The 27091-nt window shown below is 32.4% G+C and overlaps 1 protein-coding gene and 2 long non-coding RNA genes across 8 annotated transcripts in view; 1 reads left to right on the top strand and 2 right to left on the bottom strand.

Annotated features, from left to right (window-relative positions):
• Positions 1-27091, bottom strand: part of LOC143230978 (uncharacterized) — a 71522-nt gene that overhangs the window by 27212 nt on the left and 17219 nt on the right. For 4 of the 6 annotated variants that reach the window (XR_013016723.1, XR_013016722.1, XM_076465355.1 and 1 more), the window contains exons 4-5: positions 8977-9127; positions 6125-6237 (exon numbers count right to left, since the gene is read on the bottom strand). Coding sequence is in view for 4 of the 6 variants with exons in the window: in XM_076465355.1 (XP_076321470.1) it covers positions 6125-6237; positions 8977-9127 (264 nt within the window). In the remaining 2 variants the exon portion in view is untranslated. Of the gene's footprint in view, positions 1-1598; positions 2648-4997; positions 5179-6124; positions 6238-8976; positions 9128-10837; positions 10951-12405; positions 12554-15542; positions 15855-27091 lie in introns of those variants that run through there. The other 2 variants (XM_076465352.1, XM_076465353.1) reach the window with 2 other exon arrangements.
• LOC143228267 (uncharacterized) lies at positions 21836-23078 on the top strand. Its single transcript, XR_013015297.1, has 2 exons — positions 21836-22176; positions 22884-23078. It is a non-coding gene; the product is annotated as an uncharacterized LOC143228267 (long non-coding RNA).
• LOC143230982 (uncharacterized) lies at positions 23141-26338 on the bottom strand. The gene is made up of 2 exons (XR_013016727.1): positions 25885-26338; positions 23141-24612 (listed from the first exon to the last, which is right to left on the bottom strand). It is a non-coding gene; the product is annotated as an uncharacterized LOC143230982 (long non-coding RNA).

The raw sequence follows: 27091 nt of genomic DNA, 5'->3' as shown, positions 1-27091 counted from the left end.
CGGCTATGTAGGTAATATACGCCACAAAGTAATTTCATAAAACTTACAAACATAATTAAATCGAAAAATACCAAATGCATAGGCTTGACTTTTTCCACTGAATATAATACACTACAGTGGATTAGTTTTAAAGTTACTACAGGAATATATTTATCTACAGTATAATCAACAATTTTCACCATTTAGTGGACAATTTATAATTATATACAAGCAAAATTCTGCTATTTCATGTGAGAATAATTTCTGCAGTACTTTGTTTTCATGCGAAAATGCAAATACACAACATAGATTGATTGTTTGTTTAGAATTAAGCAGAAAGCTACAGAATGGGCTATTTGTGCTCTGCCCACCTCGAATATCAAAACTCGGTTTCTAACGATGTGAGTCCGCAGACATACAGTTGTGCCACTGAGGGGCTAATAGACACTGTGCAAAACATTTATACACCAAACGGATACATTGAAAAAAAAACAACAGAAAGAAAGTTTGTTTGTTTTTTAATTTCGTACAAAGCTACTCAAGAGCTATCTCTGCTAGCCGTCCCTAATTTGGAAGTGTAAGACTAGAGGAAAGGCAGCTAGTCATTACTGCTCTCGCCAACTCTTGGGCTACTCTTTTCCAACGAATAGTGGGATTGACCGTCACATTATAACGTTCCCACAGCTGAAAGGGCGAGCATGTTTGGTGCGACTGGGATTCGAACCCGCGACCCTCAGATTACAAGTTGAACGCCTTAACCCACCCGGCCATGCCGGGCCTAGAAAGAAAGATATGCAGATTTATACTGTAATGAAACTAGGCTCACTCTGTTTCAAACACTCATATATATTACACAGGTACATTAATGTTGTTGTTAATAATGTTTTTCAAATGTTGTTAATGGAAAGGGTACTGCTACCATATGCTTTATGAACAATAATGTGAATTCTCTGATGCAAATTGCTGTCCAATGTTTTGATAAAAATCACTTGAGCAATTTTGTCATATGATAAGAACACTACAGCACATATCACCTAGTAATGACTGTTTTTCACCACTTACCCAAAGTATGTTTTTTCAAGCAACTGTTGTTGGTCTCATTCAATGGAATGTTTGTGAATATAGGTTACATTAAAGCCAGACATAAAACATTCTTTAGGACAGCATAGGTTTCTAACTCTTTAACAAATGAGAATGAGTAAAGAGCATTAAATTCATTTGATATTAATGATTTGAGAATACGTACAAGGAATCTGATTATTTTGTAACTGTGTATTCCAAATAGTGCATAGTGAATGATTAGGCTGATGAATATGTTATACAAAGTTCTGATCCACAAGGCTGAATGCATAGCGGATAATGTTTCTTTAGGACTTGTTATTAAACAAAGCAAACAATCTTTTAAGATGTTTGGATTATTTATTCATGTATGACAGGGACCAGAAAAGAATCATTTCTCTCCAGTGTGCATTATTTCATGCTACTTTTTGTTTTTTAATTATTAGATTTACTGTCAAAGGAATGTCTCTTTACCGCAATTTGAATTAATATCTTTCTATAAATGTTTCTGAAAAAACTATGTAACTATGATTATTTAATATAACTCTAACATCTTCTTATGTTGTAACATAAACACAGATTTATTGACATACTAAACAACTATGAGACTTTCTCTCTGGTACAATCTTAAGTAACCAACAGTTCCAACTTTATTATCACGGATCACGCAAACATTGTTCACATTAATGTGAAATTTTGTAATGACACTACTAAGAAATTACATCTTCCAATTCCTTGCTACACACTACACATCTAGGGGGTTTCTCTAGAGTATCTGACAGTGTACTTTCAAGTCATTTTTCAATTCTAAACTCACTGTCATGTTCCAAATACATGTGGAATCTTTTATATAACTTTGGTGCTTTTCAAGTTGACTTTTACTGTGAAACTTTATCACACACAACGTAACTCTATCAATTCTGTTCCTCATGTGTTCTCATTATCACACATATTGCACAAGTATACATTATTTCACTGGAGATTTTTATATATACATAAAAATTATTTGTCACACACTTCATATCTATGTAGTCTTTCTCCAAAGTGTATGATTAAGTTTTTTAAGACATTATTATTTCCACATTATTTTCCATACACACTGCACAACTATGTTCCTTTTCACCAGTATGAACTTTTTATGTCCATTTAAGTAATTATTTTCCAAATTCCTTGCTATATGCTGCACAGTTATATGGTTTGTCTCCAGGTCACTTATTGTTGCAAATTCTTTCCCACAAACTTTTCAAATAGATGGTTCTTCACATGTGTATCCTCAGATGTATTTTTAAGTGACTATTTATTCTAACTTCTTTACCACACACTGAACAACTGTATCGTTTATCGCAAGTGTGAGTTTTTCATGTCTATTCAGGTGACTTTTTCTTCCAAATTCTTCACCACAATGTGAACACCTATAAGGTTTCTCTCTAGTACGTACACTGTGATGTATTTCAAGTTTATCCTTGTAGTCACCTTCTTTAGAACACACAAAACAACTATATGGTTCCTCCTCAGTGTGTATCCTTTGATGTATGTTTAGTTCTTGTAATAATAAGTTACAATAAAGAAACTGTTTTCTACAGTGGTTGTTCAATAAAGGTCTTTGGATCTACAAATAGATACAAACACATCAGTTACTATATATACCATGCACCAATTTAGTTAACCTTTCAAAAGACATGTTAATATTGATATTAACCTCTAAAGAGTATAAACAGACACATGTTTATAAATAATAATGTGGTTCATTAATAATGAAACCACATAATTAAGTGAAAGATTCACTTTTTAATGACAATTTAAATAACTAATGTACTTCCATAAGAGGTATTTTTGCAAGTAAGGGATAAATTTTTTCTTCAACTCTTTCAGCATGGGTTGGTCCATAGGACTGACCTCATAGCCATTTTTGATTGTTGGTTTTCATGTTATTACCTTTAGGTTAGCAAGTGTATGCTTATGAAATTGGTAGATTATCTTGTAGCTATTACTAAGCTTTCATATTCAAATTATTAATTTTTTAAAATTAACTATTAAGGTTTCTTAAGCAATGTTTTTCTCATGCCTTTTTTATTTTTGCATCATAAAATTTTCAAATTTCACATGCAAAATCTTTATAAATCTCTAGATAATTAATAATTAAGTTTAAAATTTTTTTTTTAATTTTATCTGTTATTTTCACTGTCAAATCTCTGTACAGGTTCAGTAGATGTGACTTATCTTGTGACCACCACAAAAAATTTGGAAATAAATGTAAATTACACCTTTTTCATTCTATAATCACTGCAAGTTATATAAAAAGAAACAATAAATGTTTAGTCTAAATAGTTCAAATTTCATAATATATTTATTATTTTGAATTTTCAGCCATGTATATCTAACGTCACAGAAGTTACAATGACTTGGTGCACGGACATGCATGTTACTGTATCCTATAATAGAAAACTGTCTTTACAAAGTGACCCATCTTAGTTGTGTTTTAGTGGTGTAGTATTTTGTAAAATACAGACACATTTTAGTTATAATACATTATTACTGTGTATAAATCAGTTCTTAGAACACAGAACAGTAAATAAAGAATTACAGACTACAATGATCTGTTCTACTTACTAACTGTACTTGTTTGCAACCTACCATAATTTGTTAAGCCTTGTTAGCTTTCACACCTGGAGGATGTGAAAATAAATAATTTTCTTTAAGTTTTATATGTACTTTTAAAACAAGCAAAAATATCATAAATTATAATATCAATACCATAGAATTACACTAATTTATAAAGCTTAGTAACTAAGCTGTATCAGGGTGTAAAGAATTATGAAATTTTGAACACACTAGAGACTCAACTCACCAATTTGAAGTCTTGTATTGAAAGAATGAGCTGATGTCAGAATACTTAAAAATGGCTGAGAAAACCACTAGACTGAAATCTGGGGCATTCAGTTAGTTATTCACATATCACAGATACTTATATGAGGAAGTGCTTAAAAAATGGAAAGAGGTAGGTAGGGCCACTATGTCTGATTCAGTAAATGAATGATATTTCAGCAAACAGAAAAGAAGGAAGGTTCTCATTTTATATTCCAGATTGGCAGTATTGGTAAGTTGAGATATTAATTTGTCAATGTCAAAAAATGTAACAATGTGGCCTTTGGCCCACATGGAGAGGGTTAATGGTTATTTTTATTAACAATCTGGTCATGGACCTAATGTTTCCACATAAACTCATTCTCTAGGTTGTCTTTATTTTACCAATATTCTTTTCAATGTAAAATATGCTTTGCAGAATTATAAACAGTCTTACAAACCATTAAATTATCAAAGGAAAGTGAATATACTATTTTCAAGGACCTAAGTAACATTTTTACTTATGGATCACAGAAACCACAAAATGAACAGTACTGTACTCTTCCATGAGTGTTTTTTTTTTGTATCACTTGCAAACAGCCTAACAATTCAACAAATAATAAAGCTGTAAAAGTTAATGATTTCTGTTCTAAAACTGACAAAATAATGCATGTAATTAATTTACACTCCTCACTACACCAAACCCAACCATAACTGTAATTAATCTATAATAAAAAAAACAAAAAAACATCACAGATTTCTTAACACAGGATACACTGTGAAACAACAGCTTCTGTACCCTCCTATTATTACAACTGATAGATGCATGACTACCATTTCAGTTGATCTTTAACTAACAGACTTTTAGTTTATCATTAAACCACATATAATATTTCTGTAACCAAGGTAGTCTCATTCATCAGGCAGTGTTTTTCTGATGTTATAGTTGGGATCATTCATTAAAGAAAACTTGGGTAAGAGTACCAACAAACACAATTTTTCTTTCTACCTTAGAATTAACTCTGTGTCAATTATTAAAATTTATTTAAAAAAAAAACTTCCATTTTGATACAACATTCTTGAATATGTGATGTTGGACTGATATCTTTACTTACCAAATGCACGTTCTAACTCGGGGCCAGGTTTGTGCATCCCTTCTTGAAATTAATTTTCCTTTACCACTCCAAAAACATCTATTGATCTTCCTAGATCATCGCTGTTACTTTCACTGAATCCTAAAACAGCCTCATCTTCATGTAACTCAGGTGGTTCAGTTTTCACTTTGACAAACATGTTCTGAAATATAAGGATCATATTGGATGAATCAATAGCAATCAACAAGAGAACTATTTTAACAGTAGCCAAACACACAAAGCTTCCAATGTCATAAATTTACCGAGCATATATTTTATCTCACCTCTTCAAGTTTTTTAAATTACAAGTTTTGATAGTTAAGCTGTTGACAGATGTTTGCTTTTAACCTCATGGTTTTACTGACTGTACTTTGGACTACAGGAAAAGTTTTTTTTTCCCATTAATAGCATTAAATTACAACAGAAGGAACACATTAGCTGTATCCTGTACAATACATGTTGTTTATCCATAATTTTGTTCTCACAGTTTAAGGATCACTGAATTTCACAGATTGTTTCTCAAAAAAATAATTAATGTAGCTTTCAAACATAAATCCTAAAACACAAAAAATATATTAATCACTGGATTAGGATGTCTCAAATATAATAACAGGTGGCTTTCTAAGTCAGCTATAGGTATATATTAAAAAAAATTCATTAGATTATGAAAATTTTCACACCAAGAAACTACAGCAAACTGTTATTCTATACATACCAAAACTGTTGTTGTAACAAGTCTTGTAAAAACAGAATCTACTCTTCCTATTGGTTAAAATATGTCCATAAACTCAGTAGAGTTGGAGAGAGAGGAGAGGGGATTTTCATATGAGTTTATGTCAGTAAGTCAAATAAACAGGAGCCTCATGTGTAATAAAGTGATTTGTAATTATGCTTAGTTTTTCTAATTATTTGGAAGCTCTGGAAGCTTATTATTGACATCGGAGAATTCAGAGCTCAGACACATCTTTGATTAAAAGCAATGTAAGAAATTTAATTTTAGAAAATTATTATTATGTCCACAATAACAAACATATGTTCTGTTGCAAATGTATGAATGCAGCCATCTTCCCCAAAACAGAAAACTGTAAAGTTTTTATTATACAAGTTACCTCAGTCTTTCCTGTTACTTCACCACAGTTATTTTCTTGTCCACCTTCTGCTACAACAGACCCACAGACAGCATGTGAACCTCTATCACATAAGGACAAAGCTTCCACAGTTGCTAAAAGTATTAATAATACATCTATCTTTAATGGAACATACAGTGATGATTTAAAAATCATAACATAATAATAAAAAAACCTTATTATCATATTACCAGAGTACAGATAAAGAGATTTTTATCCATATTAACTTTATAACACCTGGATTGTTACATTTTGCCTTTAAGGCAAAAACTGCAACACTGAATTAAAATAATTGGTGAAAATCAACTTGTAGTTATTTTTTCATACATAAAATATCAAAACAAAGAAGCTGAGATTAATTCATTATAACTTTTTATTTATTTAATCTTGTAATTAAAAGGTTAAAATAACATACAAATTTGATTTTGGATCGATTTTACAAGATCCCAACAAAATCATTGTTGGATAAGAATTTCCTGATTTCTTTTTAAGCATAATATGGCATTCATAATACCCTGGAAGTCACACAGTTTTAAACAAAACAGTGATAATAAGTCTATGTAACTTAAAATAAGTATAGCATTTTCTATATTTAACCAATTACCGTTTCTCAACCACAGTTTCATGTGATATGAATATGGCATCTCAGCTTTGAAACTTCATGGGCTACACCTCTAAACATGTCCTGAAAGTTTTTTTGTTCTCATTTGTTTAAACTATAAAAGTCAACAAGGCACCCACTGCATCATAAATGTCCATAAATACCACAATAAAGGAATAAAAGCTTGACCTTGTAGTACATAACTACTCAGTTAGGAAACAAAAATTGACAATATGAAATTCAAAATACATCACAAGTATATTAGTTCTTATACCAGGAAAAGGGTGGAAATGCAATGCATATTATTTACTGACATACACCTTTTCCAACCAAATAATAAATCTTCAAAAGTATTTGAGAAACACCCTTAAGTGATAAATAAAACCACACACAAAATTACAAGTCTTAGAACCACTTCAGAAAGTTGGCAGAACAGATACAAACTACAAATTTCTCAATTTCACTGGCTGACTGACATTGCTGAATGGTTCTACCTATGTAATAAACAGATTTACTATAATTATAAGTGCAAGTAGAACAACAGCACAGAGAAGCACATCCTAGTGGAAGCAATTTTCTATACTAAACTTCACCAGATAATTAATTAATTAACTAAATTATCAATTCATCCACAACTCCAACTACATCACCCAAATGACTACAGAGTGTGTGCCATTACATGTACAGCATATATGCACACTCACAATCTGTAAACCACCACAAATGAATAGGTAGTAAGTGGTGTTGACTAGCTAGCTTCTCTCAAGTCTTTCACTGCTAAATTAGGGATAGCTAGTGTAGATAGCCCTCACCTATATTTGCATGAAATGCATAACAAACTAGATGCTCAAAGTTTCACCATTTGATAATAATCACAGCAGTGACAGAAATCTTTTAAAAGTATTTTGAATCCTTTCCAAGTTTGTTTTCAATTCTGTCTTCTTTATTATCTCTTGATTGTAATCTGTATTTGTATATTGTTGAACAGAAGTCAGTAGTATAGACTGTAACCTCTCTGTAGAATTAATTATTGTTGCTATTGTGTCTTGTTTAATGTTTTATTATCTATATTGCCAATCAGCAGTGTTGAACATCATTTAAATCATGAAATTAAGACTCAGTGATGTTGAGAAATTAAGACTAATCACAAACATGATTAAGACCTTTTGGACCCTACTGCTAATACAATGTTGTTAATGTTAAACATACATATCAAGTGAGCTGATGGCTTTATTCTACACAAAATAAAATTTTAATCAACCAAGAAGAATGTAAAATGTTACTACATTAAAAAACAACCAAGAAATTAAAGGATTCTATAAAAGCTCATATCTGAAAAAGAGAGAGAACTGCCCACATAAAAACAGAAATGGAGACCAATCACTCCCTCAAACAAACTCAAAAGGCTGAGATTTGATGAGAGGAGAACTGAATATCACAACCAAATGAATCGAATTCTAAAAAGGGTGTAAGATGAGACTTCTCCTGCTTCATCAACCAACAATTAAAATTGACCTGTTGAGATGGGGTGAAAAGAAACCAGTGTGAAGCTAGAGTACACATTATTTGTACAAATGTGCAAGGCTAGCACAAAGCCAAAAGGGAAAGTGATAATTCATAAACCCAACCCGATGAACAATCTGAAGGTAGAGTCTGGATGCTTTGTGTGAAATTCAAAACAAAATAAATTAGATGCTCAAAGTTTCACCATTTGTGATTAATGTCACAAAATGATGACTACAGACAAGTCTAATATTAATCACAGCAGTGACAGAAATCTTTATAAAGTACATTGAATCCTTTACACAATTATTTTACATTATCTTTGTTTGTTTTCTTTTTTCACTTTTGACTGTTTCATTATCATCTAAATTTATATATTGTTGAACAGAAGTAACTAGCATCAACATTCTGCACCAATAGTTATAAGAATAACATCTTGTTTAATGTTTTATTTATATTGCCAATCACCAGAGTTGAACATCATTTTAATAACAAAATTATGACAAGTTAACCATATGGTTAAAACCTTTTTGACCCTACTGCTACTACAGTGATTTTATTACTGTTAAACATTTTTGTATCAAGAGTTGGTGGCTTTATTCCACATGAAATAAACTTTTTAATCAACCAAGAAGAATGTAGAATGATGCTATATTTAAAAACAACAACATAAGGTACAGTGATAAGAACAGCCAGTAAGAATATGAGAGATTATAAAATCTTTACTTACCACTAGATGGTGTTATAGTTTTTTCTTCATTTTCTGTTAGTTCCAGATTCAATAGAGCATTTTGTTGTTCTTCATCATAAAATGGTTCCATTTTTATTTCTAAAACCTCCATTACTGCATCACTGACATTCATTTCACACTCACCTGAAGCCTAAAAACGAATAATTTAACTTCAAATTTTCTGAAAGGGCATCAACATCAAGTCTTCCTAATTTTTGTTATCATGATGTTTTTATCACTAAAACTTCTGAAGCATGTTATTTTTTTTTTATATACCTTTAAAACTTTACACCTGCAAGGACTGTACCTATAACCTAAATTTATCTTCAAATGTATTTGATACATAAAAGGTATATCACATGTAAGTGATCCAACTTATATTTCTGAATGATGCTTTAAAGCAAACAGAAAAACTTCAGGTTATAGTTTGACTATTAATATTTAAGAGCGAACATATAAACTGCCTAATACCTTACATTTAAGAGTATGTAGTTTCAGATATAAAGAATTAGGGTCTATAAAATTGGAACTTTGCCCACTCTCCATATTCAGCATATACCAGATAACACAATATATGTGAACAAAGAAGTTTTATTCAGGTGACTGCTACTACTTGAAATAAACCCAGTTAATTGTTTTTAACAAATAACATTTGACATGACTGTCACTCACCAATTCAAGTTTTTAACAAATTTTACAAGTCTGGTGCACACACACACAAAAAAAATCATATTTTTAATATAGTTTTGAATGTGAATTTCTTGACCTGTTAATGAGTCAATCTGAGCAATATGTGTCTTTCATGTCATGATTTAAAATGAATATTAATATTTTTCATCAGTAAAACGTGTTTGATCTATCATGTTCCCTGTCCTAATAATAATTGTATAAAATAATTGATAAACAGTAAAATGAAAGAATGTATTATGTGAAATTAAAGGAGCATCATGTTTTTCGTCTTCTTTGAGTGTATATTTTATCTAAGATATTCAAGTTATTTAAATTAACAGTTAAGCTGTTGACAGGTGTTTGATTTTAACCTTATGGCTTTATACTTAATGATTTAACTAATTTGCACATTTTGATTTGGGACCGATTTATGCAAGCTTCTAACAAAACCATAATAATTTATGAATTTCCTTAACATATTATGGTATTCACAGTCCCTCAGAAGTCACAACAATTGTGAACAAAACAGTGATAATAAGTTCATGTAACTTAAATACAAGTTCAATTTATTTTTTACTATTGGACCACAGGAAAAGTTTATCTCCCATCAAAATCATTAAATTACAGAAAGAACACATTAGCTGTCTCCTATAGAGTACATGTAATTTTGCTCTCACAGTCTAAGGATCATTGAATTTCACAATTGGTTCTCCAACAAATAATGTATGTTGTTTTCAAACACGCATCCTCTAGTACAAAAAATATATCAGTCACTTGACGAGGATGTCTCAAATATGATACAGCTGACTTTCTAAGTCAGCTATAAATAAATATAAAAGAAAATTGTATTAGATTACGAAAATCTTCACACTAATAAACTACAGCAAACTGTTATTCTACGGGTGCCAAAACCCTTGTTGTGACGAGCCTTGTACAGGAAGAATCTGCTCTTTCTATTTGTTAAAATATGTCCATTAACTCAGTTAAGTTAGAAAGAGAGAGGAGGGTATTTTCATACGAGTCTCATATCTCAGTAAATCAAATACACCAGGTTAAAATCAACACAGGAACTTTAGTTTTAGAATATTATTATTAATCTACAATAATGAAAACACACATTATGTCAACAATTGATAAATGCATATGTTTTCCCCAAAACAGAAAACTGTAAAGTTTTTACTCTACAAGTTACCTCAGTCTTTCCTGTTACTTCACCACAGTTATTTTCTTGTCCACCTTCGGCTACAACAGACCCACAGACAGCATGTGAACCTCTATCACATGAGGACAAAGCTTCCACAGTTGCTAAAGGTATTAATAACATATCTATCTTCAACAGAACACACAATGATGATTTAAAAATTGTAATATTATAATAAAAAACCTTTTTATCAAATGTACCAGAGTACAAATAAAGTGATTTTTACCCAAGTTAACTCTTTCACACCTGGATGTTACAGTCAACCTTCAGGGCAAAAATTGCAACATTGAATTAAAAAAACTATTGAAAATCAAATTAGACTTTTTTCCACACATAAAAACAAAATTTCACAGTTGAATTTAATTCATTAAAATGGTTTATTTAATTTTATACTTAACAATTTAAATAATTTACAATTTTGATTTGGGACTGGTTTTAGCAAGCTTCCAACAAAACCATAATAATTTATGAATTTCTTAAGCATATTATGGTATTCACAGTCCCTCAAAAGTCACAACAATTGCAAAAAAGACAGTGATAATAGGTTTATGTAACTTAAATACAAGTTTAATTTATTTTTTATTTTTAATCCATCACTGTTTCTCAACCAAAGTTGTCGTGTTGTGACGGAACTTCTTATATCTCAACTTTAAAAATTCACAGGATACACATCAAAAAATGTCCTTAAAGTCCATGAAAGGAACAAGTTCAGCACAAAAAAATGGTCTGCACAAGGAGGAAAAAAAGGTGATTAGAATACAAATGGGTGTTTTCTTACATCACACTATTTACTGTGTTCACTGAGGGGAATAAAACCCCTGATTTTAGAGTTGCAAAACTTATGAAGTTCTGTCCCACTGGGGGACAGAACCCAAATGAGAATAAAGATGAGAAAGAGAACAGAAAGATACTGGTAAAAAATGCACTGTTACCCTACCCTGCCACAGACATTTTAGGAAGAAAAGCACAATCGGAATATAGAGTACAGAAGAGATGAAAAGGAATACATATAGAATGTCACTGATCACAGGTGAAAAGTTTAAACTGTTGCTTACCAATCACTCTGCTTTAGAAACTGGGTGTGGTTATTACTAGAGAGGAGATAATTTATAGCTTTTTTCTTTGAAATCTGCTAATGTAATCTCAAACAAGTTACGTTGCAAACAAGTTCTGAAATGGGCTTTCTTGACAAGACATACATATACACCACAGATACAATATATTTAAAATAGAAGAAACAAAAGCTCCTTTTATCCACAAGGGTTTAATGTGACAACAAAACTGAAGTTTTATTTATTGTTTTAGAGGTCTCTTTTGAAGTAGAGGAATATAATTATAGACAATGGTTAAGACCTTTTTGACCCTACTGCTACTAGTGATGTTATTACTGTTAAACATTTTTGTATCAAGAGAGTTGGTGGCTTTATTCTACATGAAATCAACTTTTAATCAACAAAGAAGAATATAGAATACTGCTACATTTAAAAACAACAACAACATAAGGTACAGTGGTAAGAACAGTCAGTAAGAATATGAGAAATTATAAAATCTTTACTTACCACAAGATGGTGTTATAGTTTTTTCTTCATTTTCTGTTAGTTCCAGATTTAATAGAGCATTCTGTTGTTCATCATAAAATGGTTCAACTTTTATTTCTAAAACCTCCATTACTGCATCACTGACATTCTTTTTGCACTTAGCTGAAGCCTAAAAACAAATAATTTTAACTTTAAACTTTCTCAAAATGACTTAACATCAAGTCTTCCAAAGTTTTATTATCATGATGTTTTTAATAACTAGCAGATCTGAAACATTATTTGTTTATACATATAATACTTTATCAAAATGTTTTAGACATTTTATAGCTTGATCTTTAAGTACCTTGTGTATATAATGATTAGTAAATAGAATTTTAACCCTCTAATGGATGTATCTATAATGCTGCACAACAAAGTCTTTGCTTCTTGAACACTGTTGGGTGTTCCTTATAGATTTTTGGCTGCTGGTCACAAAAATCACATCCAAATTTGCCCATCACATACAGTTTCATTGAAATCTTCAGTTTCACCAGGACAGTGCTACAATGGAAAAACAATATCAGAGCAAATGAAATCCATCAATGCTTGCTGACTACTGTTGGACACTGTAACATGATGCACCAGACATTGAATACAAACGAAAATCAGGAGCAAAACACTTTTAATTATGATGAACTTAATAGTGTATTAGAAACATAAATGCAATTAAATATGTTATTGCTGGCAAACAGTTAACTGTCTATTTCTCAAAGTTCCTATGTGATGAAGCAAACCCAAAACTATATTTGTGCATATCCACCAGGTACCTGTCACAATCAGTAAAAACTTTTCAAAAAAATTGTTGTGCAGTATTATCTAACTTTATCTTTAAATACATCAGGTACATAAAGATCTGTATGGAATTTAACTGATCCAACTCACATTTCTAAATGATAATTCGAAACAAACATAAAAACTACAACTTATACTTTGACTATTAATATTTAAGATCTAATAAATATTTCTCTCCACACATTATATTATATTACAGAACATTCTAACATGATCTAAACTTCCTCAAATTTCATATTCTTAAATGTAAAGTATAACTAACCCAATTCATATTTCTTCTTCTCAGTGAAGCATATAATTTGTTTGGTTACTTGCTTCATTTGTCGGCACAAAGCTACACAATGAGTGAACTGTGCTCTGCCTACTACAGGTATTTAAACCTGCTTTTCACATTATAAGCCCTCAGTCTTACTTCACAGGGATGTGAAACACAACCATGTGAACATAAGTGTGTGTTAATCAATATCACACTGCAAAAATATTTTCTTGAATGTAAATAGAAAAACATAAAAACTACAGTTTATACTTTGACTATTATTTAAGATCTAATAAATATCATATTACAGAACATTCTAGCATGATCTAAACTTCCTAATACTTTACATTTTAGAATATGTAGTGTCAGATATGAAGGATTAGGGCCTATAAGAATGGAACATTGCTTACTCTTCAAATTTCTTTATTTACATATATTGAATTAAGCTTATCTCTCACATCTTGAAAACCCACAAAACTGACAGAAACTTATTTTTGATACTTTTCATAACTCACAAAAACAAATGTGTTTATTTCAAGTGGTAAAAGTCACTTGAATAAAATTTTGTGTTTGACAAATAACACATTTGACATGACTGTTACTCATCATTTCAAGATTAGTATTAAATGTTTAAAGCTTAATATCACATCTTTTAATATTTATCACATGTTACAGCCAACATACTAAAAATTCAAATTATCTAAAGATGGTTCTCACATTAAAATATGGAAGCAAGGCTTAAAAATGATCTCAAGTTCATTTCTAATTATATTCTTCACAAATACCAGATAATGACAAAAATCTTAACTTTAAGATCTTCTTCTCTCCCATTTTAACATGTATTCTATAAATACTGGTGTTTTTATTTTCAATAAATCTCTAAAACACTACCATGTCTTTCATTGTATCAAATAATATAATATTTATCTAAATCTTCAAAGCTTTTCCTTTACAGATTACTTGAAAACGTTTATTTTACACTTTAGTAGCAAAATTTTTAAGGGTATAAGTAACAGAAATACAGCAAATTATTTTATAATAAAACAAAACTATGAACAGGGATGGAAAGTTTTGGAATGACTTATTTATCCCCTAAGAATAATTTCAGATGTCCTTCCTTATTTATCCTGTACTAATTATACACATCCTACATGATGTCACATAAAGAGAAGTATAATGAAAATAAAAATTCATCTCACTACTGTATTTCCTTCTATTAAAATGGACGCTTGATCACAAAAAACTGTGTGATACATTAGATGCCAACATTATCCTTTGTAATGATTTCCAAAATCTTTAATAACTGTCAAATGACGATGTGATGCAGTGCTATGAATAATACTCAAATTTCATAAAACACCAGTTGTCTTGAATACATCATTACAAATTTTTGCATATTCAACTTTAGAACAGAATCATGGCCTTATTTACACCATTTTTAAACATGGTAACTGCATGAAGGTCTACAACAATGAAGTACATGTATCAACAAAGTGAGACCAATAAGTTTAATGATAAGGAGAAATAAATTATTTACTGAAGTACACTCATTTATCTTTAACACTGCAATCAATATTGAAGCAACTCCACGAAATGCACTTGTATAAAAAAAAAATTAAAAAATGAACCAGCTGATTACCCGTGGCACGGGTGATCACTTGGGATTCCAATGCATGATTGCTATTGGCGATTTGCAGTAATCTTTATTGATTTTTTTTTCTTGGTTATTGGTAATACTTACCTTGAGCCTCAAACACTTGACCTTACATTATCATATCATACACTATTTATTTAGTGGTGTTCACTTTTGTCATGGTAAGTCCACTACACTATGACCCGATATTTGCCACGAAATGTGTACACGTATTTTTATAACCAGGTGCAATATTGTTGAAATCAAATAATTTACATAAAACCTCTGGGGGATTTTCCTCAGGCTATAATAAAACACAGTTTTTCTTTCTTTCGAAAATAAATACGCTCTACAATGTACACAATTGAGTTTAAATACAATTTTCATCAAAAGTATCAAAAAAGACTTGACTTCAAGCAACTACTCGGTTTCCTTTACCTTACTACGTCTCTTTCTGTCACGAATCATTTGACGTTTTAAACGCGCCCTTCTTTCTTCTTCAGTTTCAAGCATAAGGCGTTTCTGTTGCTGTTCACGCACCCGTTGTAACCTCTCCAAACGTCGTTCATAGCTTTCCCTTTCAGCGCGATACTGACGGTTTAAATTTCGCTGTTTTTGATTGTATGATCTACCTGTTATTGATTTTCGTTTACCTTTAGTTTTTGGCATTTTGAAGTTTGAATACACTATAGTTTTATCAGTTATCCTGTTATTATACCACACTATTTTTTTCTTCGAATTACTGAAGCGACGTCTATATAAAATATAGCAATGTCACACAAATAAAAAAAGGTATACAATATAAAATGAAACTTTGTTTGTTTGGGAATTTCGCACAAAGCTACTCGAGAGCTATCTGTGCTAGCCGTCCCTAATTTATCAGTGTAAGACTAGAGGGAAGGCAGCTAGTCATCACCACCCACCGCCAACTGTTGGGCTACTCTTTACCAACGAATAGTGGGATTGACCGTCACATTATACACCCCCACGGCTGGGAGGGCGAGCATGTTTAGCGCGACGCGGGCGCGAACCAACATGAGTTTTTTGAGAATTTGTTGTTGTTTTTTTTCCATTTCGAGGGCTACCTAAGTTAACCGTTCACAATATATCTGTGTAAGACAAGAGGGAAGGCAGCTAGTGTTTATCACCCACCGCCAATTCTTAGGCTACTCTTTTTACCAACGAATAGTGGTATTGATTGCCAATTATAACACCCCCACGGCTAAAAGGGCAAGCGTGTTTAGTGTGACGGTGATTAGAACCCGCAGCCCTCAGATTATGAGTGGAGTGACCTAACCACTTGGCCATGAAGGACAAGTTTTTGGAAAAAATTGTATTCAGTAGAATGTAAAATTCAACCGTTTTTCGAATCTTAGTTTTTGTCCAAATGACAGGTTTATTTGCTTGAAAAATGGGAAGATACTTGAAAAATTAACAATATCAAACTGTCTCTTAAGCTATTCATTGCTTTATAACTCCGTAAAAGTCGAATCTGCATGTAACCTCTTCACTTTCAACGTTTTGCCCCACTACACGCAACAAATTCGGCTACCAATTTTTTTTCTGAACACTCGAATAGAAAAATTAAATTTCCCCGTAACGGGAAAATCGTAACCCTATTGCAAATCCAGATGCACATATGATAAAAAAAAGTTCGCAAAATTGAGGGTTACAAATCACGTATGATTGTTTGTTTGTTTTTTTCGAATTTCGCACAAAGCTACTCGAGGGCTATCTGTGCTAGCCGTCCCTAATTTAGCAGTGTAAGACTAGAGGGAAGGCAGTTAGTCATCACCACCCACCGCCAACTCTTGGGCTACTCTTTTACCAACGAATAGTGGGATTGACCGTTACATTATACGCTCCCACGGCTGGGAGGGCGAGCATGTTTAGCGCGTCGCGGGCGTTGTTGTGGCCCGTAGTATTTTATTTTCCTCCTAATTGTTAACTGCACAGTCAAAAACATCAGAACTAATATTAATAAGAATAAAAAAAAACCCCAGTAGAGCAGCTTTTTATGCAAAGTGTTGCAGGTGGTTACATCACACATAGAAATTATAATTATTGTAAATACCAAAAATATTAAATTGCCAGTCACGTACATTAAGTGATGTCTTAATATGATGCTATTTGTGCTTGTTTAAATTGGTGCACAAACTATCTATTTTAAAGCTTTATTTCTGAGCTAGCCATGTAATAGCAATAATGTCTGGATATGAAATATTTACTGTTCTTTGTTCAGGTTATGAACTTTAAAAAGTGTTGGTGAGTGGATACTACAATAAATAACACAAAAATCCTAACTTTCACAAAACTTATTTACAGCATAAGATATTAGTACAGAATTAGACATTACCTCACCAAGAGTTTGGTATCCTGGTTCTATGACGATGGTTCCAGCTTCTAAAGAGGTCATTTGGAAAGCACTATTATATTTTATAACATTAGTTAGGAAACTTGTATACTCTTGAGCATTTCTATGATGGAGTACATTATGACATAGCAGTGGTTCTCTCATTGGTTGCAATATAACGTAACACAATCCTGGCTTTTCATTGGGATAACTTTTGCACTGCAAAAATCACATTCTACAGATCTTCTTCCAACATCATATGCAGACTTTGATTCACAATCATGATTTGAATCATAATTAAAAGTTGTTGTGAAATTCACTCTAAATTCCCATTCAGCTACTGCAACCCCTCTTTGAACTTGATATTCCATGTCTTGTTTTTTTCTAGCAGCAATTTCTGCAACCAATTCTTTCACTCTTCTTTCTGTCATTCTTCTACTATTTCCTTTATGTGTGGAAACAGTTTAAACTGTTCCTTGTGCTCTTCTTCTTGCTATCCTTTCCCTATCTCGAGCTTGCCTTGTAGCAGGTTTTTTCACGTTTCTCGCGCTCTTCCTTTCGTCTTTCTATTGATTTTTTTTTTTATTTCCGTGAATATAATGACTTCAAAACTCGTTTGGGCATTTTGAGACACTGACGTAGGTAGGTATGTAGTTTGGGTGTGCACTTCACAAAGTTAAATGACTATTTCGGTAACTACAAAGTAACAATACTTATATATATACACAAAGTTGTATATTACACCAGCTACATACAGTTACTACTGAGAATGGAAACAACGAGGAACCTTTATGAAATTATGGGGAAACACTGTGAAACTAAGGGGTACATATGTTCAGTTTGTCTTCATTTGACGGCCACCAGTCGCGTTATAGAAACTTTAATTGTTGTTTATCCGTTTAACGTGGCCCGGCATGGCCTAGCGCGTTAAGGCGTGCGCTTCGTAATCTGAGGGTCGCGGGTTCGCGCCCGAGTCGCGCCAAACATGCTCGCCCTCCCAGCCGTGGGGGCGTTATAATGTTACGGTCAATCCCACTATTCGTTGGTACAAGAGTAGCCCAAGAGTTGGCGGTGGGTGGTTATGACTAGCTGTCTTCCCTCTAGTCTTCTTACACTACTAAATTAGGGACGGCTCGGTGCAGTGGGCTAACAACCTACTCACTTAAATACCTGTTCATGAAACCGCAAGAGATTTCAGCCCTATGTTCCTTGAAGGAATCGAGTGGTAAATGAATGGATCTGTTTAACGTAGGTATTTATAAATCACGTCAAAAACAATAAATTGTGGAGAGTGGAAAATAACTGAGAGAGGAGGATATTGTGAATCCTCAGTTAATACGCCCTTTACTTCAAACTGTCATCTCATAAACTTTCGTGAAGGGAGAAATACGTTAGTATAACATAATATTACATTGGTAATTATAAAACTTTTCATAGTATAAGGAAAAGAACAAAGAGATACTGATAATACGAGGTCTGTTCAAAAAATACGCGAACTGTTTGAATTGCGCGGGTCCAGTTGGATCCAGGGGAATCCGCTTGGTGTCGCTAGGTTTGCACAGATCAGCTGATTACGACGCCATTTTCCGATTGCAGATATCTTCATTTGTGTATTAGCTACGCGGTTTTAAGTGAAGTGCGATTTTTTTCGTTTGGCGGATTTCAGAAAGAATGAACTGAAGGAGCAACGACTTGCTGTGAAATTTTGTGTTAAACTTGAAAATCTGCAACTGAAACTTTTGCTGTGCTTAACACGGCTTACGGTGATGTTGCTATGAAGCGTACGGCATGTTTCAAGTGGCATGAACGTTTTAAGGATAGTCGAAAGTCCATTGACGATGATGAGCGTCCTGGACGTCCTTCCACGTCAACTGACGACCCACACGTCGACAAAATCAACACCCTGGTGCGGGCAAATCGACGTCTGACTGTCAGGGAGCTTGCTGAAGAGTGTGGGATATCAGTTGGATCTTGTTACGAGATTTTGACCGAAAAATTGAAGATGCACCGCGTTGCTGCGAAATTCAGCCCTCAGAACTCGTGCGTTTTTGGCCAAACACTCGATCACTGTTCTTCCCCACCCCCCTACTCACCTGACCTTGCTTCTTGCGATTTTTTCTTGTTCCCCAAACTCAAAAGACCCTTGAAAGGAAGAAGATTTGAGACGATTCCCGAGATTAAGGCAAATGCGACGAAGGAGCTGGAGGACATTACAAAAGAAGTGTACCAGGACTGTTTCAACAAGTGGAAACACCGTTGGGATAAGTGTGTGCGTTGGGGAGGAGAGTACTTTGAAGGGGTCCCAGACCTGTAACTTCTAAATAAAGTACATTTTGTTTTATGACGTCAGTCCGCGTATTTTTTTAACAGCCCTTGTATACTCTGTGCAATTCTCTCCTTCATTCCACTCCTCCGTGTATAATGAAAGTGTAATATCTTGTCTTATTTTTATTGTAGTTGTGGTTGGTTGGTTGGTTGGTTTGGCGTTTTATAGCGCAAAGCAACTAGGATATCTGCGCCTGCAGTTGTGATACAACTTTCCTCAGTACAGCATTGGTTACATAAGCTTTTTTTAAAGTTGCTTTCCTTTGTTCAGGATTGGCTGCATGAACCTATCTAGACGCACTTTTCTTTTGTACATAATTATAGGCTTAAGCTTGTACAGATGCAACTTTCTTTTGCTTAGGATTGTCTGAATAAATTTGCCTATGAGCTACTATTTTTACCTGGATTAGTCTTATAAGCTTGTTTAAAAGCTGTTTACTTGTATGTATATGTTTCGTAGCCAGTTTTCTTTAAAGAGTCTTCTTTTTGGGTTGAGGATTAATTTTACCATTCTATTTTTTTCCTTTCTACAGCTATCTCGTCGTTAACTGATAGTTTATCTTGCTTTCTTATCTAAGCTCTCGAAGACATGTTAACTTTTACCTTGCAGTGATAATCACTTTCCAGTTAGTGTACTGTACAATGCGATCATTGAAATGCAGCAGTAAAATCACATTCCATAACTCTGACACAATGATGCAACAAGTCAGTGCCCATCCGTTGGCATAGTGGTATACCTATGGCCGTACAATGCTAAAGACTGGTTTTAGATACTTATGTTGGACAGTCTATAAATATTTCATTGTGCAGCTACGTGTTTACCTTCAAACAGACAAATCAGTAAGATATTCTAATTTATAATGTCCCGTTTAACATGCGTATGCATGTATTATATCATCTAATGTCTTTGGGTTTGGTAGCTGTGATAGCTATTCGTTGTTATAGTAGTTACAAAATCCTTAATTGTCAATTGTGTCAACCTCGAAATTCTACCTTATAGACCTTCTGTCTAGTTTATGTACTATAAGAAATGAATTTATAATTAGCAGTGTATATTTGTGTGTAATTTGGCTTGCTTCACTTTAAGTTAGAATAAGAGAAGAGAAAATTGAAGCAGTGTTGAATGTAGTAGCTTTGCAGCTTTCTCGCAACAATTACCTTGCGTTCCACAGTGAGGGAAAGTCAAAATTACGAGACGATGGACCTCACTTCAAAATTATGGAATTGCAGTCAAGAGAATACTTTTACCATTAATGCATTCTGTTTATCTTCGCGAAAATTTGCAGGTTATCAGTGAACATTGCAAGGCTTTCGTATACAAAATATCAGACTTTTGTATCAAGTTTTAAGGTAGTAAAGTAATGAGTTGCTTGTACATTTTTTTTCTTTTCGAATCTTGACTGACCAACAAACAGATTAAGATTTGAATACTTTCATGCATCAGTTTGTTTGTTTTTGAATTTCGCACAAAACTACGCGAGGGCTATCTGCGCCAGCCGCCCGAAATTTAGCAGTGTAATGCTAGAAGAAAGGCAGCTAGTCATCACCACCCACTGCAAAATCTTGGGTTATTCTTTTACCCATGGCCAAGTGTGTTAAGACGTTCGACTTGTAATCCGAGGGTCGCGGAATTACGGGAATCCCAGTCGCATCAAACATGCACACCCTTTCAGCCGTGGGGACGTTATAATGTTACGGTCACTCCCACTATTCGTTGGTAAAGAGTAGCCCAAGAGTTGGCGGTGGGTGGTGATGACTAGCTGCCTTCCCTCTAGTCTTACACTGCTAAATTAGGGACGGCTAGCACAGAGAGCCCTCGAGTAGCTTTGTGCGAAATTCCAAAAACAAAAAAACAAACGTATCACACACATTTCACAACATCTAAGCCCGAAAACATTTTACATAAATACTCTTTTCAATGTTTTCTGCTCAGTTTAAAACTAATGCAGGTTGTTCATTCGTGGCCCAATTCATTGTTTATTTCCAAGATGTTACCAAGGGAGAGTTGCTTAGGTCTATATCGTGTGTAGTAATGGTTATATTCGCAGAGTAGGTCGTTTTTATGCCAATTGTTTATGTTTTGAATATTTCGATAATATTATCTGGTGGAGCTTCATGCTTTTTGCCTGTTAGATTTCTTGCATAATTTATTCATTTCTAAACTTTTGTTAATATATTATTAATACGCTAAACCTACATTGATTTTAGAATCGTAGGTTTGAACTAAAAATTTTGTGCTGAAGTTGTGGTCTGGAGAAGTTACTTGAAAGTTTATGAATTTTCGATTCGTACTGTAGGTACACATGCACAAATACAGATGTGTTATGATACCGTGGCCATCAAGGTACTTCTGTCAGCCTCCTGATTAACAAGGTTAGGAATGACCATTAAAAGGTTGGGAAATTATTAGATTTAGCACTAACATGGTTGAAACAAAGTAGCATTTCTTGATATCCAAGCTATTGTGTGATAAATGTACAGATGTATGCACTATATTACATGAGTTGCACTTAATTAAAATTTAGGATAATAATGTATTTCAAATGTTGTTAATGGAAAGGGTACTGCTACCATACACATTCAGAATAATGTAAATTCTCCGATGTGAAATGTTGTCCAACGTTTTTATAAAATGACAAGTAATTTTGACATGTGGTGAGTACTCTACAGCACATATCATCCAGTAATAACTGTGTTTTTGATCTCTTACCTAAAGTATGATTTTCAAGCAACCGTTGTTGGTGTCATTCAATGGAATTTTTGTAAATAAATAAGTTAAGCCAGACATAAAACATTCTTTAGCATGGTGTAGGTTTTTAACTTTAACAAATGAGAATGAGTAAATAGCAGTAAATTCATTCAATATAAATAGTTTGAGAACATGTACAAGGAATTTGGTCATTTCATAGCTGTGTATTCCAAATACTGAAAGTGTTGTGCATAGTGAATGATTATGAATCTTGGAGAGCCCACACATTATACCAAGTTGTGATCTAAAATATTGAATACCTTGCTAATAATAATGTTTCTAAGTCTCTTAAGAAAGTGCTAAAGAGTTTTTTCCATTTAATTGGTTAGAAGGTGTGTGTGTTTTCTTATAGTAAAGCCACATCAGGCTATTTGATGGATCCACTGAGGGAAAAGTGCTATTTGGAATGGTGTTCATTTTTAAGAACCTGAACACTTTCACAATGTGAACCTTTTTTCTTTAGGGGCCAAGGTACTCTGCATGGTACCTCAAGATTTGTTACTAAACACATCAAAGAAGCACTAGAAATAAATCATTTTTCTTCTAAGTGTACTATTTCCTGTTATTTCATATCAACTTTTCTTTAAAATTATTAGACTTAATCTCAAATGAATGTTTCTTAAGAGTAATTTTATTTAATAACTTCCAATAAATGCTTCTAAATAGATTATATAATTGTGATCACATGGTATAACTGAAATTAACATATTTATATAAATGTTTAGTTACACACTATATATTTATATTAACAACACAATACATATCACTCATTTTGTGATGTACTAAACAACTACAAGTTTCTCTCTGGTACATAGTCTCAAGTACAATCTTAAGTAACCCACAGATCCAGCTTTAATACCACAGACCATACAAATATATTGTTTACATTAATATGAAACTTTTTAATTGCATTACTAAGAAATTACTTCTTCCAATTCCTTGCTACACACTACACATCTAGACTAGAGGGCTACTCTAGAGTATGTGACAGTGTACTTTCAAGTCGTTTTTTAATTCCAAACATACGTGGAGTTTCTCCCCAACTGTCTACTTTTTAATACTTTTCAAGTTGACCTTTGCTATAAAACTCTTTATGAAACACCACATAACTGTATCAGTGCTCTCTATTATGTATTCTCACAGCCTCTCGCACTCCACACATATATACTGTTTCACTGGAGAGTTTTTTTATGTTTGTTTAAATGAGTACTTCTTCCAAATTCTTTACCACACACTTCATATTTATATGGCTTTCCTCCAGTGTGTATTCACTGATGCATTTTAAGGTCAGTTGTTTTTCAGTTTTCTACTACAACACCATAAATGTATGTTTTTTTTTCATGTTTGAACTAAAATGTACTTTTACGTGACTGCTTGTTCCAAAGTTATTTTCTGAACATCCTACACTGGTGTATTGTTTCTACCCAGTGTGTATTCTACTGTATGCTGTAGATGACTATTTCTTCCAAATTCCACATGGTAGGCAGGTATAAGGTTTTTTTCCAGTGTGTGTCCTGTTATGCTTATGTAGATCACTATTACTTCAAAATTCTTTACCACACATTCAACAACTATATGGTTTTTTCCCCAGTATGTATCCTATTATGTTATTTTAAGTCACTATTATGTCTAACGTCTTTGCCATACATTGCAAAACCATGGTTCTTTTCACCAGTGTAAATTTTTAATGTCCATTTAAGTATTTACTATTTCCAAATAATTTGCTATACACTGTAAAGCTATATGGATTTTCTCTGGGTAACTTATTGTTGCAAGTTCTTTCTCTCAATCTAAACAAATAGATGGTTCTTCAGAAGTATATATCCTCACATGTATTTTTAAATCACTGTTTGTTCCAAATTTTTACTACATGCTGAACAATTGTATTTTTTATCACAAGTGTGAATTTTTTCATGTCTATTTAGGTGACTTTTCTTATGATTCTTCCTCAACTGTACACACAAAACAACTATATAGTTCCTCCTCAGTGTGTATCCTTTGATGTGTATTTAGTTCTTGTATTCATACATTCCAACCAAGAAATTGTTTTCCACAGTGGTTGTTCATAGAGGTCTCTGGATCTGCAAATAGACACAAAAACATACTAGTTACAATATGTTTCATGCATAAATTTAGTTAATCTTTTAAAAATATTTTCTGTTTACATAAATACACATGCTAATAAAATGTTGATATTAAACTTTAAAAAAATATAAACAGACAAATTTATAAATCATAATGTGGTTCATTTATAATGTAACCATAGAGATAACTGCAAGATTAACTTTTTTATAACAATTTAAGTAACTAATGTATCTCCATAAGTTGTGATTTTGAAATCAATATATTTTGCAACTAACCTCATAACCATTTTGCAATTTTAGTTTTGACGTTACTATAAAATTGGTAGGCTTTCTTGTAAATATTGCAAGGCCTTCATACACAGTATCAGATTTTCTTATTAAGTCTTATAGTTTGTTAAGCAATGCTTTTCTTATGCCTTTTTTATTTTTGCATGTTGCCTAACCAACATGCAAAGTAATTTTCATTTCAAGATTAAAAATACTTTTATGTATCATAAAATTTTCAACTTTACATGCAAAATCTTTATAAATCTCCAGATAATTAATTATTAAAAGTTTTAAAGTAAAAAAAAAACTTTATTTTATCTGTTATTTTCACTGTCAAATTTCTGTACAGGTTCAGTAGATGTGACCAATCTCATGACCACCACAAAAAATTAGGAAATAAATATAAATTACATCTTTTTCATTCTGTAATTACTTCAAGTTATATGAAAAGAAACAATAAATGTTTAGCCTAAATAGCTTGAATGTCATAACATAATATATTTATTATTTTGAATTTTCAGCCATGTATAACTAACATCACAGAAGTTACAATGACTTGGTGCATGATCATGCATGTTACTGTATCCTATAACAGAAAACTGTCCTTTACAAAGTGACCCATCTTAGTTGTGTTTTAGTGGTGTAGTATTTTGTAAAATACAGACACATTTTAGTCATAATACATTATTACTGTGTATAAATCAGTTCTTAAAACACAGAACAGTAAATAAAGAATTACAGACTACAATGATCTGTTCTACTTACTAACTGTACTTGTTTGCAACCTACCATAATTTGTTAAGCCTTGTTAGCTTTCACACCTGGAGGATGTGAAAATAAATAATTTTCTTTAAGTTTTATATGTACTTTTAAAACAAGCAAAAATATCATAAATTATAATATCAATACCATAGAATTACACTAATTTATAAAGCTTAGTAACTAAGCTGTATCAGGGTGTAAAGAATTATGAAATTTGAACACACTAGAGACTCAACTCACCAATTTGAAGTCTTGTATTGAAAGAATGAGCTGGTGTCAGAATACTTGAAAATGGCTGAGAAATCCACAAGAGGGGCATTTGGAACTTTCGATTCATTATTCTCATGTATAGATATTAGGAACTTATGTAAGGAAGCATTTGAAAAATAGAAAGAGGTAGGTAGGGCCACTAAGTCTGATTCAGTAAATGAACAATGTCTCAGCAAGCAGAAACAAAGGAAGGTTCTTATTTTATATTCTATATTGGCAAGTTAAATTCTTAATTTGTAAAAACTATAGACATTCTATTTGTACATCACAGACATATAATGTGAACAGTGCTGCATTCAACATACCATGTGACACAAAAATTAATGTTGAAGTGTGTCTTTTTAATATTTACATTTAATTTAAGAAATAATGCATAATTATAACATTTCAATTATAAGCTACAATCCAATACCAAACTTATTGACATAAATTCATAATATAATAGTTCACTAACATTTTTAATACATATCAACAAATATGACATGGCCTTTGGCCCACATGGAAAGGTTAATGGTTATTTTTATTAACAATCTGGTCATGTACCTAATGTTTCCACATAAACTCATTCTCTAGGTTGTCTTTATTTTACCAATATTCTTTTCCATGCAAAATAAGCTTTACAGAATTGTAAACAGTCTTATAAACCATTAAATTATCAAAGGTATGTGAATATACTATTTTCAAGTACCTAAGTAACATTTTTCAGTTATGGATCACAGATACCACACAATGAACAGTAGTGTGTTCTTACTTTTTTTTTTTTGTATCACTTATGAATAGCCTAACAATTCAATGAATAATAAATAATAAAGCTGTAAAAGTTAATTATTTTTGTTCTAAAAATGACAAAATAATGCATGGAATTAATTTACACTCATCACTACAACAAATAATTTATAACCCAACCATAATTATAATTAATTTATACTACAAAGAAATAAAAACATTACAGATTTGTTAATCACAGGATAAATATATAGATAAAAACAGCTGGCATGGGTTGAGAAAATTTGTTATGTAGAGGAGCGAACAAAGTTTCAACCTTTTTCGGTCATTGTCAGGTTCACAAAGAAAGAAAGAGGTAACTGACCAATAGCTGACCACATGTTTGAAGGGGGTTGTGTAATTGAGTGTAGGAATGTAGAGGGCGTGCTTAGACGTTTGATTGTATTTATTG

The sequence above is a fragment of the Tachypleus tridentatus genome, chromosome 10 (assembly GCF_004210375.1).
Source record: "Tachypleus tridentatus isolate NWPU-2018 chromosome 10, ASM421037v1, whole genome shotgun sequence".
In the NCBI taxonomy this organism is placed as follows: Eukaryota; Metazoa; Arthropoda; class Merostomata; order Xiphosura; family Limulidae; genus Tachypleus; species Tachypleus tridentatus.
Note: the sequence above shows the minus strand (reverse complement) of the source record. Positions and strands in the feature narration are given on the sequence as shown.